The sequence below is a fragment of the Podarcis filfolensis genome, assembly GCF_964270895.1.
Source record: "Podarcis filfolensis genome assembly, chromosome: 3".
Lineage (NCBI taxonomy): Eukaryota > Metazoa > Chordata > Lepidosauria > Squamata > Lacertidae > Podarcis > Podarcis filfolensis.
Window position 1 is genome coordinate 78,684,185 of NC_139606.1, and position 19,396 is coordinate 78,703,580.

General features: G+C 41.1%; 1 protein-coding gene across 5 annotated transcripts in view; it reads right to left on the reverse strand.

Moving 5' to 3' along the window:
• Positions 1-19,396, reverse strand: part of RGS7 (regulator of G protein signaling 7) — a 137,884-nt gene that overhangs the window by 20,503 nt on the left and 97,985 nt on the right. For all 5 annotated transcript variants that reach the window (XM_083606070.1, XM_083606073.1, XM_083606072.1 and 2 more), the window contains exons 5-7: positions 8,881-8,987; positions 7,171-7,222; positions 720-784 (exon numbers count right to left, since the gene is read on the reverse strand). In XM_083606070.1, the coding sequence (XP_083462196.1) occupies positions 720-784; positions 7,171-7,222; positions 8,881-8,987 (224 nt within the window). The remainder of the gene's footprint in view (positions 1-719; positions 785-7,170; positions 7,223-8,880; positions 8,988-19,396) is intronic.

The following is a 19,396-nucleotide window of genomic DNA, read 5'->3' on the forward strand; positions in this document are numbered from 1 at the left end:
AAAAACCGAGGTTCCACTGTACTAAGAAAGGGTCCTTTTAGTATTTCGCTTTGCAGAATAGTAAAAAAAATACTGTCTGTAGTGAGGATACTTTTTAAAAAAATTATATGATGAATATAATTTTATAAAAATATGAGCAGTGAATATTTACATAGAAAAAACACACAATTGTGTACTGTTTGAAGTAAGGTGCATTTTTCACCCCCAGCTCATATACAGGTTGGCATTAAGCCAACGTTTACATCGGCTTTCCAACCTGTGTACCTACAAACCAATTCACCCTCCACTTTAAACAATACTTTAAGTGAACCTAATTCTGTCTTGTGATGCAGCTTTTTGATTCAGGATCAACACAGACCAGCCTGGGGATCTACTGCATGTACAACTGAAAGCCTTGTATATTGCTGAACTTGCAGCCTCTAAGAGACCTAGACCAAAACAACTCTGTGGAAGCTCAAATTAAATCATCTCTGTTTTTGTCACACTCCTATCTCTAATGTAATGCTGCAGATTTTGCAGTTCTCTGCAGGATTTTCAAAACACTAAAGTACCACTGAAGTACCTGTATGTGGGTTACAGTTCCTGAACCTGTATTTTTTAGGAGCGGGTAAAAAAATCAATAACAATAACAGTGCTGTGTTGTCTTGTTCCCTGCACACACTACCAAGTTTCAGAGTCTCATTTATCTGACAGTTCCAGGAAAGGCCCCAGGTACTTACTGCTTCATAGTCTGCTAGCTCAAGCCGTGCTTTGTTTTGCATTGTTCGCTTGCAGAGGTAAACCGCTGGAACACAAAAAATAATCAATCATTTCTTGCTATCTAAAACCCCAGACATCAAGATCTAAAGGCTTAATATGCTTTCCATTCAACCAGAGGTTCCTGAGCATTGTGTCTCCATCCTATGTTTCATTTCAAAGGTTAGGGTTTATCCAAACAGGGCTATTTTTCACTATACAGCTGTAAATAAAATGTTTGAAGTGTGTTTGAAGTGCAGTATACAATGTGACACTAGGTGGCGATGGCGAGCCTTGTGGATAATTCAATGTATTTTTAAAAACGCTTTTTAAAGAGTATTTTCAGAACGGTTTTTATATGTGTGTAGATTCCACCTAACATATAGTGGATGTCAAAAGTAATGATTCAGTGATTTCTACGGCTGTGCATGATTTTGATGAGAGTAAATGATTCAGAAGTTTTTAGAATTTTAATTTTATTTTTATTGACTTTCCTTTCTGCCATTTAATCAAGAGAAAATGCCCCTCTCCTGAACAATGAAAACTATGGACTGTGGCCTGGATTGGCACTGTGGAGTTATTAATTATTTTGGAGCACCATATCTGTAAAGGAGAGAGAAAAACTAACACATTTACCACACCTTAGCCACTTTCATTGTAAGTGCAAGAAAGAATGAATTCCTTGTGATAGCATAATAAATGCAAGTTCCTGCATCCCTTCAGAGCACATCCTTTTCATGTCACAAATTCCTCCAAACGGTTAAGGGCCTCTAAATGAATAAAAGAGTCCATCTGTTTCACAGTTCTCCGTTTGGGATATACACCAGTGAACGTAAAAGTGCCAAGTGACCTTCAGACAGGGTCAAAGCATTCAAAATATATTGGTCCATGTGCTATCCAGACCACAGCCCCTTTCAGTAGTTAAATAGGCATGTGAAGCAGGGAGCGAGATCGTGGATGCCTAACCTCTAAGCAGCTGCATATGTAGGGCCTCTTCTCTTACAATGAACATGGCACAAATCTTTTCCTGCTGTATGCCGCCTTGAGTGGGGTTTTAACTGTGGAGAGATTTCACAAGAGGAGCAAAAGACTCCTTCTTGGCTGTCGGAGCAGTCCAGCCAAGGAAGGCGCCATTTGGCACAGAGGCTTGTGGGTAGAAGCAACAAGGTATCTGAAGAGAGTGGATTTCATCTTCTTTATTCAGCTCATAGTGGTGAGGAGGAATGGAAGTTCCCCCAGAATGTCTGCGTTATATATATTATTTACACAATGGACCCCACGTGATTGGCTAATTCCGGGATTCTCCTGTAGGCCAATCAGGCCGGGGATTCACTTCCACCTGGAGCTGGATTGGGTGGCTCCTGTGGACCAATCAGACTGCTGCATTCTGGAGCCTATTGTTCTAGGACCAATCAGGCTGCTGCATTCTGGAGCCTATTGTTCTAGAACCAATCAGGCTGCTGCATTCTGAATCCTATTGTTCTAGGACCAATCAGGCTGCTGCATTCTGAATCCTATTGTTCTAGGACCAATCAGACTGCTGCATTTTGGATCCTATTCAACTCAGCACATAACAGTATCCTTTTGAGGACGTTCTGTGCAGGCTGATCCCAGCCTTGTGGTCTCCCCCAAATGGGCACCAAGACTCCTTGAGTCTGTTAGGAGCATCTCATGCCTTTGCCAGATGAACAGAATCTGGGACAGAAAAAGGGGGGAAGGGTTCACCCCAAATCACCCTCCTTGCCTCTTTTCTGCACACAAATTTGCTTTCCGTTGCTCTGCGTTCAGCTTCCTGGGCTTTGGGAAGGAAACACGAGGCTCTTACAGAATCCTGCAGTCCTAAGCTGAAAAGCACTTGCCTGGTTTGGGGAAGGAGGCAGGCGGGCTCTCAGACCCTGCTTCCCTCCCGAAGATGGGCAGAAGCTTCCTAGGCTTTGGGCCTAGGCTCCTGATTTGGGGGGGGGGGAGGTGCTGGTACTGTGTACCACCAGCAAAAGCACTGATTTAAGTACCAGGGAAAATAACAATATCAGAGTGGTAATATTTGCCTTCTCATTTCCTTTCAGCACACACTACCTGCAGTGATGAAGGCCATATTCCTCAGAATACTAGTTGTTGGGAATCACAAGTGGGGAAAGCAGCCCAGAGCAGCCCAGTCAGATGGGGCAACCCAGTCAGATGGGCGGCATACAAATATTATTATTATTATTATTATTATTATTATTATTATTAGGCATTCATATTTATGCCCTATTTGTGGGTTTCCTGTAGGCATTTGTGAGAACAGGCTACTGGACTGGATGAGTCTTTGCCTAGCCCTAGGGCTCTTTTTATATTCTCATGCCGCTGCAGTCCTCTGACACAGCCCCGTTGTGTTTATAGGTTTTCAAAATCAAAATGTTATCCAGATCGCAAGCAGAATCCGCTTCCTTTGATTTTGGTGGAAGCAGAATGGTATGTCCCTTATTCTCAAAACCTCATTCAAAACACTCAAGGGGGTTCCGTGCTCACTGGAATAAAAATAAATGGATTCTCCTTAAGTGCCAGATGATGTTTTAATTTTGAAAAGCAGCCAGCACATATGGGCTGCATCAAAGGACTGCACCCACAATGTGTGTGTGTGTGTGTTCAGTGGAAAGAGAAAGCCAATACCACTGTCATCGTTTTCTTTGCGATAATAATTTATTGGGAATTTAAATAAGTAATGCATGGCCCCAAGGTGCAGTGCGCAGGTACACATTCCTTTCTACACTGAGGAATGGATGGATGCAGGAGTGAGGGCAATACCTGTACATAAACAAGTGGAGGCACATTTGGCTGATCCGGATCTGCCCCCTTTTTGCACAAGTAGACTGTGCAAAAATAGCAGGATTTCCCTATTTCCCTCCATGCATGGTAGATTGCTTTGAAGGTGCTCTCTCACACAGCAGCTGTTCTGTGTACTCTAGATTCCTCCTGTATGGGTAACGTACATGCTACATTGGGGCACCCCACTGAAATGATCACACAGGGTTATGTTGCAGTGGATTATAAATTTCTCTGTTAAGGGGAATCCCTCCACATGACCATATGCAAGGGAGATTCTTGGTCCTTCCTTTCCTAGCAGCAGATTACAAATTTGCTCCAATATAACAGTCCCCTTTCAGGTTTTTATTTGGAAATGTTTAAGGTTCCCCATGCTTCCTCTGTCAGCAGTTTAATTGTACCTCACTGGAAATCCCATATGTTTTTGTTTTTCTTTTTGGTCAGGAGAGACCAGATAATTATGAGGTTTCAAACTAGAAACAAGCAAGTGGACTAATTATACTTTGCATACTTTTATTTAGTAGGAAACCCACAGATTTCCATATATATAGAGAGAGAGAGAGCAAAGAAGCTGAGTCAGTTGTTGCAACAGAGCTAAACTGCACTTAAACAGCACCGACTTTTGAAGTTTTAAGTAGCTGTTAAGTTTTAAAGTTTGTACTTTTTAAACTTTGCGCTGTTTGTATTTTTGTTTTGCTTTTGCCAAGAAAAGCAGCCTAAAAATATTTCAGATATTATTATTATTATTATTATTATTATTATTATTATTATTATTAAGTAAATGGGAAAATAATTTACTAACTTTTTTGTCTATCTGACAAGTGTTTAAAATGTCTATTATTTTATTTAATATATTTATATTTCACGTTATTAAAACAAAACACCAAGGCAGCTTCAAATGTACATTGTATGGTCAGAAGTTATCTCCTCCTGGTTACAGCTATCTGTGTTTATGCCCAAGCCAGCAGGCAAACACTACACCTCTCACTTTGAAAACCAAGTCTTCATGCAAATGTGCACACAGCGTCAATATTCAATACCACTGTTTCACATTCTCAATGTTCTAAAATGGCTACTGACCAGAAAATCACTAGCCAGAAGAAAACCAAAACCAAACTCTAGATGCTTAGAGGCAGGGGGAGGGGCTTAATACAAGCCTGATGCATCTTGGGAAAAACTTCTTTGGGGGAATGTTTTAAATAGCACTTCTCACCAAGTATATAAACCACGATAGCAAAAGTGTTACTACAACAGTTTGAATACTTGGTGAGAATTGTTCCTTACATTTTAAGTAGGATTATTCTGAAATTATTCTGAAATATTCCAGAGGATTATTCTGAAACATGTGCTTGGGGGGGGGTGAATTCTGGAAAGGCAAGGAAATTCTATCCTAGTGTTATGAATTCCTCTCTAAATACATGACCTATTCGTTCCCACATACCAGAGATAACCAGACTGCATCATTCTCTAATACATTCAAACTTAAAATTATGCAAGAATTTAGAAGATTTATTATGACCTAAGTCTTTGTGAACTTCAGTTATCAAATAAAGGGACTGTGGTAGTTCATGAAAGCTCATACATGAATTGGCCTTTAAGGTCTTGAGACTCTCTGTTGAAAGAGACCAACTACTCCTCTGGGAATTTAGCAGGTGAAGTTTTTCCTGACATAGAGATAAAGTGATGGAGGGGGGGAGTCAATTGCTATTGTTAAAAGCACAGGAACAAGACCTATAATAAACTGGTACCTTCATGATGGCAAACAGGGGCAGATATAGAACAAGTGTAAACTGTGTAGTCTGAAAAGCTAACTTTCTTCGGTGACCAGGTGGTATGTTTTGAGTATGCACATTGGTGCATTGAACACTCTCGTGAACGTTGTTAGGAGACCCCCTCTTCACCTCACAGAGCTGCCATTCTCTTAAGTCCCTGAGAAGAGGGATTGATTGTTAAACCACTCTGGGAATTGCAGCTCTGTGAGGTAAACAGAGGTCTCCTAACAAGACTCAGCACTCTTAACAAACTACAGGTCCCAGGATTATTTCAAAAAAGCCATGATTGGTGTGATACTACTTTAAATAGTGCAGATGGGGCCTCAAGTTGGACTGCATCTGATGCTGAAGCTATGAGATAATCTGCCTTCTGAAAAGGTGATCTGGCACAAAAGTACTAATACAACTTTAGCTTTACGGCAGGGATAGACAACATGTGGGCCTCTAGATATTGCTAAGCGACACCTTCCACCATTCCTCACTGTTGACTATGCTAACACAGCTGATGAGACTTTGAGTTCAACAACTTATTGAGGGCCATAGGTCTTCTATTCCTGCTTTGGAATGAAAAACTATTTGTTTAGCTGAGCTTCAGTCCCAGGACTTTGCATTTCACAACTGAGCTGTGCGAACCTGAGATAAGCACAGAATAATTTCAATAACCCCTTAAATTTAAGCTCCCAGGTCATAGGCAAGAAAAAACTTCTAACGTCCAAAAATAATGTTGACAACCTGGTGAACGTATAATTTTTAAGTGCGCCAAAGCCAAACTTCTTTATTTAAAAGGTTGATTCCTTGTTTCCATCTACATTTCAAATTTCCACTCAGTCACTATGCACACACTTTGTCAATTCTGTAGTATTAATTTTAAGACTATAACCAAAACCACTTGCTCCTTTCATGCCATGTATATAGTCCAGAAAATTATAAGTGAAGCAGGAAAGAACAATGGGGCAACAATCCAACACAATAATAGATTGGGCACAGTACAAAGCAATAAACGTCCATAGCCAGGGTTGTTGTTTTTTGACAGTGCCTATTTACATTTATATATTCATTTTGTGGAATGAATAAGGTGCTTCATTTTGAAATGTGTTGAATGTGTTTCAAATTTAATGTTAAGTTTAATTTTTAAGCCCTGCGTGCATAATACATGGTATAAATATCAAAAAGGAACGTTTAACCTTATGTCAAAGAGAAATGTAATGGACCACTTAACAGTGAACTTCTCAAACTCTTGCTGTCTTTCATAAGAATACTACAAGAGGTCACCTAATGATCCCCTATGCTTTGTTTATGGGGCAGAGATTGAAATAAAAGTACATCTAAGTAACATTTTACACCAGGCATAGGCAAACTCCGGCCCTCCAGATGTTTGGGACTACAATTCCCATCATCCCTAGCTAACAGGACCAGTGGTCAGGGATGATGGGAATTGTAGTCCCAATCATCTGGAGGGCCGGAGTTTGCCTATGCCTGTTTGACACCTAATGTATGTTAGAAAGATATTAGCAAATGTGGCCATGGGATGGTGGTCATGCATAGTGCCCAACAATGCCTACATCTGGTGCCAACCCTGCCTTTGAATTAATTTCTGAGTCAGCACATTTACAAAGTGGCAAAAATAATGCTATTTTTGTATTCCCATGTTGTGTGCAGATTTGACCTCTGCCTTAGTAAACTTTGTAAACCAAAGCCAATCTTGAGCTCAGCATTAGCAGTTCTTGACCTGGGTTTGAAAAGTAAAGCCAGGAGTGGTTTAGTGAAAAAGACGGATTAAATGCAAAGGACGATTATGAGACTTTCATCCATACAATGCAAGACTCCGGAGTGAAAGAGGAGAGAGATCCACACTGACCATAATCTGTGTTTTCCGGCTCCCAACAATTGGATGGCCAAAAATAGGGTGTCTGTAAAATAAAACAAAAATGGAAGAATGTAGGAATTTATGTCTGACAAAATATAAACATACATACATTTCCTTTGACTTCTAAAATTAACTGTCTGGGGAGTGGCTAACAGTATCAATTGAACATATTTAAATGGCATACAGCAAATAAAAATTGGTACTCCAAATAATGTTGTTATACCTTTGTGCATAGAATCAAGTGTTTCTTATAAGGTTGGGCAATTATCTATATTTTTCTGAAAACACTCACCACTTCTTTGCAGGAGAAACCAATGTAAGTATGGTGCCAATTTACAGTATAACTTGACTTTCTGGAAGTAGCACAGACCATCTTCTCTATAGGCTGCTGCAGTTTTCCTGTATGCAATGGATCTGTATGCAATGGATTGCTTCAGAGCATCTTTCCAGTGACTAGCTAGGAACCGGCCTATACCTCTGCCTTGGGCCACTCAGAATCTCTTGTACTTTTGTAACTTAGAAGTTATAAACCTGCCTTCATTTTGCTATTTAACTGCAGCTTGAGATCTTGATTATGTAAGTAGATAATACTTTTACTTCTTCACAAAGCAATGCATGTGTGGTTAATATTTTTAGTGAGGGGGTAGAAGGGGTCATACTAGGAAAATCCAGTCTGCCTTAAAGCATCCTGGATCATTGTTTCTAGAAGGTGATTCAGTCTTGCCTTAGCTTTCAAGTTTAAAGCTGCAAAGGATGGTACTCTGCTGATCTCACTCATATGAGCAAGGAAGGATAATAGCTAAATAATATATCTTCTCCTATTGCCTAAATCCATTCCTAATCAGATTCTAATCCCTATCTGGAGATGTGGAGCGCTGAACCAAGGACTGACTACACGCAGAGCAAATACTTTATCACTGAGCTATTGCCCTTCTCCTAAGTATCCATAAATTATCCCTCCTCTTCCTTTGGCCACCTTCTTAAACTACTCCAGTTATTGCTTTTCTAACAAAGCTCTGCACATAACACTGCCAGAAACTGAATGTGGATCTGTCTGTGCGCTATTCCTTTGGGATGTGTTTGCAGATGGCTACTTCTATAGCCAGGCTGATCGCCGAAGAATTGATGCTTTTGAATTATGGTGCTGGAGGAGACTCTTGAGAGTCCCATGGACTGCAAGAAGATCAAACCTATCCATTCTTAAGGAGATCAGCCCTCAGTGCTCACTGGAAGGACAGATCCTGAAGCTCAGGCTCCAATACTTTGGCCACCTCATGAGAAGAGAAGACTCCCTGATGTTGGGAAAGATTGAGGGCACAAGAAGAAGGGGACGACAGAGGACAAGATGGTTGGACAGTGTTTTCGAAGCTACCAGCATGAGTTTGACCAAACTGCGGGAGGCAGTGGAAGACAGGAGTGCCTGGCGTGCTCTGGTCCATGGGGTCACGAAGAGTCGGACACGACTAAACGACTAAACAACAACAACACTTCTATAGCTGCTAGCTGTATCAGGGCACCTCTCCCCCACTCCCTGCACAAACGCATGTGTTTTATGTATGTGGCTGGGGGAGGGGGGAGATGCCCTTTCAGTAGCTGCTGCTGATACTGGACCACATCATGAACAGAAGTCTGCTGTATTGACAATGAAGAAATCCCTTGCTATTACATGTCAAGTCAATGAAATAAAGCAGGAATACTTACTTGGAACCGGTAAAAGGTGCCATCATCTTTCAGCGTTAAAACATGGTCTGAGATAGGAAAGAAATAACCATGGGCTGCCATTAATGTTCCCAGATGAAGAGCTTCCACTGTGCCAGAGGGAAACAAAAGCAATTAACACGGTTTTTTTTAAATAAAAAAACAACAACTTCATGGTGAAGTGTTTGGACATTTATTCTTCTGAGAGAATTGTCACCAGCTGGTGACAAGTTATACTGGGAAAGTATATATAAATCAGAAAGAGGAAGAAAAGATGAAATTATGCACTCTTCTTTCTTAACATGGGACCTCATTAAGGCAGCATATATCCAATTATCAGAAAACAAATGGGTAAGGCCAGTGCTTTTTTCTTAAAGAAATGTTTAGAGGTACTCTCATTTTCCTTCTCATATTGAAATACTGCCCCTCAATGAGGCCAAACTTAGATTGACAAAATGTTTAGGGGTATGTGTAGCCCTGTGTCCCCCCCCCCCAAAAAAGCAACGAGTAAGGCTACAACTTTCTTAGGAGTTAAGAATAAGAAAAGTTGATGGGAAATGTTCTGGACCCTGATTTTCCTGTATCAAAGACCTGAATATCCTTAAGCTGCTAATGCAATGGCTGCTTACAGCTGCTACCTAAATATAGATAACAGATAGATAGATATTCAAACTAAGATGTTCATCCATACACAAGCAAAGCAATCCAACATATGGCCCAGTGATCTTGAAATCTCAGCAGGATTTGCATCTGTGTAACTTCATATTACAGTACTCTGAGTAAAACTTAGTTTACTATGACCTAAACTCTCTGCGGCTCATTCCGCCCCCTTGTGAATCTTGTTATGGACACCCTACCATTGATCAGTCATTTATTTAAAGTATTTATTACTTGTTCTAAACATGTACATAAACTACAAAGCAGGGCAAGCAACCAGTTACTATACCAATATACCACAGGCATCCCACTTGTTTCTGCAGAATAGCATACACACCACTTATTCAGGAAGGGAAACTAATATGAGGCTGGAAGGTCATTTTTAAATATAATTTCCTACTAACAAATTACATAAGGAACACCTGGAACTGTAGATAGGACAGACTCTTTTCATATTGAAATTCAGATAATAAATACTTGAATAGCAATCTACAATTGCCATTCCAGAATGATATTCTGAGCATAATGGAACATATTCTAAATAATGATTTTTAGAAATATAAATATAGCTTCCACTTCCAAAATACAAATATAGCATTTGCTTCATAGTTACTATAGCTGCTGAAAGCTACATGTCAGAAATTTCCTTTGATCTGCATTTCATGAATAGAAGCTTTCAATTTGCCAGGGACAAACTGGAGCAGATGTTTCATTAATGTGTACTTCCAACAACCCAAGCAAGTGAGATTATTGGGCATTTATTTACCTTTACTGCACAAGGATGGTAGTAAAGGATTTACTGCACAAGGATGGTAGTGGTTCCCATTACTGAGACATAATTCAGGTGTCTTTTTATCATACGACAATGAAACATTTTCCCCTTGGCTTCTCAAACTCTACTTTTTCTGCATAAATTTGCTTGCTTAGCATTTAAGGAAGATTGAAATTTATAAGGAGGTTGTTGTACGAGTCGGGAAAGATGGTTTTGAGATATGGCAGTTGGCCTGAGGAGGTGTTGTTTACTTGCTGGTTGAAAAAGCATTTGTCGGCATCGATCCAGTTCTGTATACAGTACATCTTCTGCTCAGTCATGTTTAGGCTCAAAGTTTCGTTCACAGAGAAAAGAAAAAAAACCCATCACATTACATGAGCTGCATGTATGGTGGGATCAAAGGAAACAGACAGAGAGAGATAGGAAGAAGAAAAAGGCTGGAATTTTTCTAAAATGCATCTGTAGTTTCTGCCCTGCCTGTCTCTAGAAGCAGAAGTGGGATGATTGGTTCCAGCAGTGGTAGTAAGGAAGGAGCAGAAACCCTTCCTCCGCAGGCAAAAGCTTCAGGTCCATTCCAGTTTTTTTCATCTGCCTGCACCTGTCTCTATCTCATGGCTCTAGCTGAGCTCTGCTAGTCACCTTTTATGAAGAGAGATCTGTGAGGATGAGGGACTGCTCTTGTGGCACACAAGCAAGGCAGAGGAGGAGCCAACTTGCTTTTGGTGCTGCCCGCTTCTGGTCAGCTTGGCACAGGTCTTTTTCTCTGCAGGAAAAAAATCTCCTGTTTTGGTTCCTTGACCACTCTTCTTGTGATTGTTCTGTAAGCTTTTTGACCCTTTGCGTGTCGAGATCCCCAGGGCCACCCCAATAACTCACACATCACACAGAATTTTTTGTTTAAGATTTTTTGCATAATTTTGGCCACAACTTTATTAAAATACAAATTTGTGAGTGGTTGCTTAGGCATTGGTTGTGACTATCTGCCCCCACCGTGGGGGACAGACTGACATTCCGCGAAAGTCAGAATAGGAGAATACACTTGGTGGTAACGACGGAGCAGGGAACCTGCCCTCACCCCAAATGCAATCAGGAGCTCATTGCTATGGCCCGAGCCCCCTTGACAGAGTGGACAAGCAATAGTTAGCCCCCAATTCCTTTAACGGAATCCCTTGCAGCAGCAGCATTAGAGGGGCAGGCACTCAACCTACCAAGGGCAGGCACTCAACCACTGCCCCTCAACCAACCAAACTATAAACCAATGCCTAACTGCAACCTTACAAGTTGTGACGATTTGCTACACAGTAGGCAAAAACCAAATGGCCCCAGCCAATCAGCCAGATGGACAAAATTCCTACCGGGCCCCTGCCCCAAGAGCAGACGACCCCATGACAGGCATAGCAAGGTCAAAGTGAACAACCCTAATTCTAGGGAGGGGGGGATGGGCAATCCGATGCACGGTCGAAAAGAGGAAGCCCTAGCCTCGTGCAAGGAGTTTTAGCATTTCTGGCTGTCAATCAACAAATGGCAACGATCAATTAGCCTGCCCCCAACTTTGGAGTGTACTGGCGGCCCCCACCGCAAAACGTGCTCTTCATGAAGGAGAACACGCTTTACCTCTTCCTTGTCCATATTTGTTTGTGTTGTTGTCCACCCTCCTGTCTTCTTTCAGTGAAATAAACAGATTAAAACCCTGGGTACACACTCTGAGTTGTCCTGCACACACCTGTGTATTTAACCACTTTACTGGAAGTGACTCCTCAGTGTTTCTCATCTATCAAATGGCACAAATATCCTCCAGTATGAATGCAACATGTAGATATATGTGGCTTTTATTAGTTTGACTTGCTGTGTATTATATGGCTGGCTTTGATAGGGGTTTTTCCCATCTGGAATATCTGCTTTGTGCATTATTAGTTCCCGCTTCTGTCTTGCAATGGGCAACCATTATTCATGAGGCCACAAAAGTGGCTTGCCAGAATCCACCCCAGCCTCAGCAAATCATGCATATTTCATCTGTGAGATTTTGCAGAAAATGTGCCTGTGGACAAACATGCCAATAAAAGGCATTGCGGGGGTGGGGGGGAGAGAGAGATTTAAGAAAATGGAAGAAGAGTGCCAGGGTTGAAAAGTGTTTTGAAGGAAACAACCAGAATGATCCATTACTAAAAGCCATGGTCCTCTAGAAGAACGCTCATAAATATGCCTGTAGAAGACAAATCAATACCAAACTTGTGTTTCTGTTTTCACTATTCCCTCAAACCACCACAGAGCTAATCTAGCTGAGTGGAATCACAGCTGGAAACACTGACATCATAGGAGCTGTGTGTGGAGTTTTCATTGGCAGCCAGGATGGCTGGCTTAGGGGATTTATCACAAAACTTTAGTTCAGGTTTATGGCAGACATACTCTTTATTGAGGGTTGTTTCAGTTAATAGGGTGTATGTGGAATTTGGTTGTTACAAGGCAAAACTAGAACAGAGTACTGGGAGTTCCTGGAGTACAGAGGGAAGTGTGCCTATGCACAGCAAGGTTAGTGTTCTTGACCCTTACTTTTGCCACCTGGTTCCTTCTGCCTTATCAAACTAGTGTTCTCCATTATGATTGACAATGTGCCCCTTTCCTCCATTTGGGGTACCAAGAGGGCATGGGGCCATGAAACTCACTGCTGCCCCTCCCAGCTTATCAGGCCTTATTTTTATTTTCTGATGCTAGCCGAGAACATAGCTATGTCATGACATGGTATCATTCCACATGAGGATAAATGGCACTCCAATGGTTGTCACTAGCCGAAGGGAGGTTGCAGGGGTATTTAGTGAATGTTCCCCTCTGCCCCCCAAAGCGAAGGCAGCTTTGCCCCCTTTCACAATGGACTCTTTTCCTTCCTTCAGTGGAAAGTTTTGGCCCACTAACCCTGTAGCTGAGGATGCTTCTTACAAATTGATGGTCACTTTTAAATAATGCATAACTACAGCAAAATTGTTAATAACTCACTAGGGCACTTATAGTACTCATAACATATAGAACTGACAAAGAAAAGTGTTTTGTTTATATATTTACACACAGACATATTGCTCATAGGAACTAAAAAAAATTAAAAGGGATAAGCTAAATATAAACATGCTATGTATTAGTTTCTGATTTCTTGGTTTCTGAACTCTTTCTAGGCACTTTCTAGGTCTGTGGTACTTCTAGAAATCCTAGATAGGAAGGCAGAAGATAGAGGAAGCTAGGAAATATAGAAGGGGTGGAAACTAACAGGGTTCCATTTTGAATATCATGGATATGAACTGGAAAGGAAAGTCTGAGGAAAAGGAATGTGGGACACAGAAGGAAAAAGGCAGAACTCTGGGCCACTGCAAGACATGGAATTGTACCCCACAAAGCCATCCTGTTAGCACAAGGATTTCCATCTGCATGACAGAACTTCTTCTCCCATGGCCCCCTCTAATTTGCTCTAGGGGTTTTGCTCTTGCATTTACAGGGAAACTTTGTTGGCAACAACCCATGGTACCACACAAGACAATGTTTCTATTGCTAATGTAGAGGCTTCCTCCTCTCTGCCTTGCTTTGAGGAAGGGGGTTTCTCAAGGTGAGCTAGAAATCTTCCTTGAAATTTAGTTAAAAGTTGACAGTTACTTTAAAGTTATCTAATTTTAAAAAATCTAGCCAGTGTGCAATCGTCCATGATATTTAGAACCAGAATATTGCTGTCTTAAAATAGTATATTTTTCAAAGACTCCCTAGGCTTGAATCTCTCAGTCATTGCTCCAGTTCTGTCACAAGCTGACATAAGAACATTTTTTTAAAACTAGTATTAGCATATAATTAGAACTGAAAGTTTAATGGGATGATATTTTTAAAATGATGAATACCACAATCCGTGCAGTTGATGTCACAGCTGATGCTTCTGGTACCAGCAGATAAAAGGGTCATGGCATTCATCCACCAGTATCTCAGAAGTCTGTGCATACATGGTAAATATGTAAAAACAGCTGCTGGAACCTTAGGAATTGGTTATTCCATCACTGCCTTAGGAAGCACATCTTTAGGCATTCAGTATGAACATATCTTTGTCCATGGAGTTTTCTTGGCAGGGATACTGGAGTGGCTTGCCAGTTCCTGCTCCAGGTGGATCACATTTAGACAAAATTCTCCACTATGACCTGTCCATCTTGGGTGGCCCTGCACGGCATAGCTCATAGCTTCTCTGAGTTATTCAAGCCCCTTCACCACAACAAGGCAGTGATCCCTGGAAAAGCCCCTGATGTTGGGAAAGATTGAGGGCACAAGGAGAAGGGGACGAGAGAGGGTGAGATGGTTGGACAGTGTTCTTGAAGCTACCAACATGAGTTCGACCAAACTGCGAGAGGCAGTGGAAGACAGGAGTGCCTGGCATGCTCTGGTCCATGGGGTCACGAAGAGTCGGACACGACTATACTACTAAATAACAACAACATGAACATGTGATGCGGCTTTCATGCATAGGGATGGAAGGATCTGTCTATTTCAGTTCTCTCAGTTTCTCATTTCCCCCATCTTGAATTCTTTTCTCCATGTTTCTGCAGCAATTTGCAATTTATTTATTTTAAAAAAACAGGTGAAAATTCTTCAGTGAATTTCTTCTAATAGCCACATTCTTGTCTGCCATTTTGGAATAGTCTCCCTTGGGAGGTGGTTGACTCTCCTTGCTTGGAGGTTTTTAAGCAGAGGTTGGATGGCCATCTGTCATGGATGCTTTAGTTGAGATTCCTGCATTGCAGGCAGTTGGACTAGATGAACCTTGGTGTCCCAACTCTACAATTCTATGCTACTATGACCAACGTATACTTCTTTTTTGCAGTAGCTTCTCTTAATATAATGCCATTTTGTATGTTCTTTTTGCTAATATATTCATTTTTATACACATTTCCCCCTAATATATGCATTTTTGTAAACAATGTTTGGTTAGAGAACGATGCTAAATTTGGATCCTACTCACACAGTGCCTCCTTCTGGCTGACATGGATTGTACATGCACTGGAGGTGGGTGTGGCCAACACATGCATCAATATCTGAGACCAAGGGTAGACTGATCACGCATGGCACCCCCATCAAGTGCTCCCTTCCTTTTTTTGTGTGTTTGGATTCCATTGACTGCTATGTACTGGTGGCTGGAAGCCAATATATAGGCTAGTATTTTTGCAAGGGGAAAACCCGTATTCAAAACACTTCGCGCAAAAGTGTAGTGAAGAAAATATGAAATAACATCATGTTTTCCACCATGAGCTCCTTTAAGACAAAAAAGATACACAAAGATAGCCTTCATTACAACAACACTTCTACAAAGATGCCATAATATTGGTAACTTGGAAGACAGAAAGCATTTAATTTTTGTAGTGTTGTGCAGTTGAGGCCTACACAGGGACAGAAAAAATCAGAGTGAGGAAATCGCCGGTAATGACGTATGTCCTTTGGAACCCCATGGTAGGCCGGCACCAGAACAGGCTTTCATTTTAAAATTTCTAACACTTCACTCCAGGAAAAATCTAATAAAGTCTGACTAAAGTTTACTTCAAAGACTTGGAAGCAAACTCCAGCTTATGAATTGTTGAAATTCAGCCATCTATGTTCTTTGATGGCTCCACAACAGTTTATGGTGGGAACGGGAAAAGGCCGACAAATTTTATTGGAATTATTGGCACGATATGGAACCGCAATCTCTGTGCAAGCATTCAAGTTAATCCTAGTTATCAGAACAAACCTGAGCACTTTAGTTCTTCTATAAAATCTTGTGGGGGAACTAATGGCCATTAGCGCTTAGGAACTTGGCTTTGGTTCACACTAATAAAGCCACAACTCTGCAATACCTCAAAGTGTGTTAACAAGAAACTTGGTTCTGGATTATCTATGACAGGATAGCACAACATGCACCAAGTGGGAGTGGTTTTGGCACTTCTTCAATGGTGATATAGTTTAGCCATTCTCAATCTAGGAAAGCGGGTGGTGCATCAAACATATCCAGGCCTTGTGGAACCAAGTAAGACACTAGAGTGAAAAATCTGGTTTGAACTTCCATGCTCCTTAAGAAATAATAATAAAAGTCTTCTATTGCAAATACTTCCTAAACGAAAGGAGGAACACCATCATTTTAGGTTAAATAAAACAAATGCAAGCTGTATGAATACTAAGAGGTATTCATGGCTGCTAATACATTAACACAATGCCACTGAATCACAGCAGTGTGAAGATGAGATCTCTCCATTCTCGGCAGAAAGCTGTGAAGCAGTATATAGCCTGGGCATTGAAAAGGTCCTTGCTGCTCAATTGCTAGATGCCTCTGCAAAGGATTTGAGGAAACATTTTTGCACAGGCTAAAAAGGCAATAGAATAAATATGGCCAGATAATGTTTGTGTTGCATTTTAAAACTTCCCTGCCATAGCTATATCTATGTACCACTTACTTTATACAGTGTTTTGCAATATTTATTGTGTTCACTTTCCCAACAGTCATTTGCAACTGCTTACAGATGGAAAAGTCAGACAATTAATACAAGGCCAACAAAATGGGTTTACTTTGCTGGTAGCATTTGAACCCAGTTTTCTGGCCCAAAACCAGCTTCAATCACATTACACCAGGGGTCAGCAAACTTTTTCAGCAGGGGCCCGTCCACTGTCCCTCAGACCTTGTGGAGTGCTGGACTATATTTTGGGGAGGAAAAATGAACAAATTTCTATGCCCCACAAATAACCCAGAGATGCATTTTAAATAAAAGGACACATTCTACTCATGTAAAAACACGCTGATTCCCAGACTGTCCGTGGGCTGGATTCAGAAGGTGATTGGGCCAGATCCGGCCCCCGGGCCTCAGTTTTCCTACCCTAGGCATTATACATTATCATTGGTAGTAGTAGTAATAGTAGTAGCAGCAGCAGCAATAGCAGTAGTAGCAATAGTAATAGTAGAAGAAACAGTAGTAATAGTAGTATTTTCACATTGCCCTACCTCTCATGGAAGCCAAAACAAAAATAAAACACATACAAAAATTAAAACATCTATGTCACAGAAATCATCGACATATACAAATACAGATTCAAAACTGCTGCAGTTTTATAACAGTTACGTCCCCAAAGGCTGAGTGAACGAATACACCTTCTGTTGTCGTTAGTGTGGGATAACTGTGCTTCCAACGAGAAGGGAATTCCAAAAACCAGCAGCACTATATGCCCTGTTCTGAAGTACCACCTAGGTATACAATATTGACTCCAAAGCCATGCCCAAGCTGGAACCAAGCATGAGCAGGACACATGTGCAAGATAGAAACTATGGGTGCTTCTCTAGGTGCTATTATTGGGTAGGATTCCATCACATACCAGCATATTCAGGTTGTGAAGTCACAGTTGCTTTGGCACTGCTGCGCCACAACAACACACACACCCTTTGACTTTTTGCTTTAAGAAAAGTGATAAGAAAACGTGGTAGGAAGTGCGGGATAACACTTGCTTGACACAACATCATGTAATCTCCCTGCGAACAAATCATAATGAACACTCAGTAAACAGGTTTTCTGTTTATTTGTGATCTTCAAATAAAGGGCAGTGAAATATACTCAGAGTCGCGCTCAGTACATAACAGGCAGTATATGAATTTAATAAATAATAATATTCTAAGAAACTGTCCTGAAAGGAGTTTTCTCTACAAGGGCATCTGCAAAAAGAATTTCATTTTGGGCAATGACTAGAGTGGCAAAGGAGGGGGAAAATGAGGCAGGATTATGGAAGGGGTAGGAATGAGTGATAGAAAAGCAGTGTTTTAACTTGTCCACACCCAGGCAATGCTTCCCATTTAGGAACATGTGCCATCTTGAAATAAACTCTGTACTGGTGCCATTAGGACCTGGTCCATGTTCACAGCACAGCTGGCTTTATAAGCGCAACCGTGGCATCCAATGTACGCTCAGATCCTGTAACAGCAAAGTCATTTCTCATTGCCACCCACTAGTGAATTCCCAGCTGAAGGCTTTTCTATACTCAGAACCAGCTCTGCTGGTTGAGGAGGAGGAGGTCATCGCAGCAAAAGAGAGCAGTGGCAAATAGCATTCACGTTTTGCATTCCCTTTGCTAAATTCCAAGCGGATTTCCCATTTACTTTAATCTGAGGGAAAATGGATGTCCAATTGCACAGGGAGTCACAGGTAGGCAGTCCTAAGAATAGCAAGAGCTCACATGTAACAAATAACTTCAGCTTCCTACATTATATGCGCACTTCTGCAAATCACTCTCACGACAAAAATGAAATAAAGCGGGAAGGATTTATACCTGTGCTTACCAGAGATTATGTGGGATTACAGAAGCTAACAAAAGTTCTAAACCAAGCTGCACACATTTTCTCAACCATTTCAAAGGTGAAAATGGGGACACTACTCTGCTGCAGGAGCATTTAGGACTAAGCCATGGTAGACAATTGTAGTCGTTTAGAATGCTTAGTCCTTAAGGTACTGCAAAACCATTTGTTCCATTTATATTATAATTTCTGATGGTCTGAAACTTTGCCTGTCCACTTCCACAGGGCCATTAGCTGGCAGGGGGAATTGGAGACTTTTGTAGTAAGTTGGGGGAAACTCTAAGGTTTTTCAAGGGCACGGGCTTACCATGTTCCACATGGCAGCAGAAGCTTTCACAGTCTCTCTCTTTTACTCAAAAAAATGTTTTGCCACCACATGGTGCTGGAACCACAATAAGCAGCCGACCAGCAGCTGTCCTCATTGGTATCAGAATGGCCCCATGGAAACAGGACTAAGTCATAGGATGGCATTGTTTCCAGTGGCACTGTTAGTAAAAATTATTTTTATATGCATAATTGCTTTATCTATGTTTCACTGATGTTTTCTTTGATAAATCACTTCAAGATGTTTTATATGGCATGATTCATAAATGGAACAAACAAACAGATGCGTTAAAAAGATGTCTGCCCCCCAGCACTACTTGTCCCCCTGAGAAGACCACTTTTATGCCATTCATCTGCATCAAATGAGCCAAAGGTAGAATCATAGAATTGTAGTGTTGGTCATCTAATCCAATCCCCTGCAATGTAGGAATCCTAGGTGGGCTGGA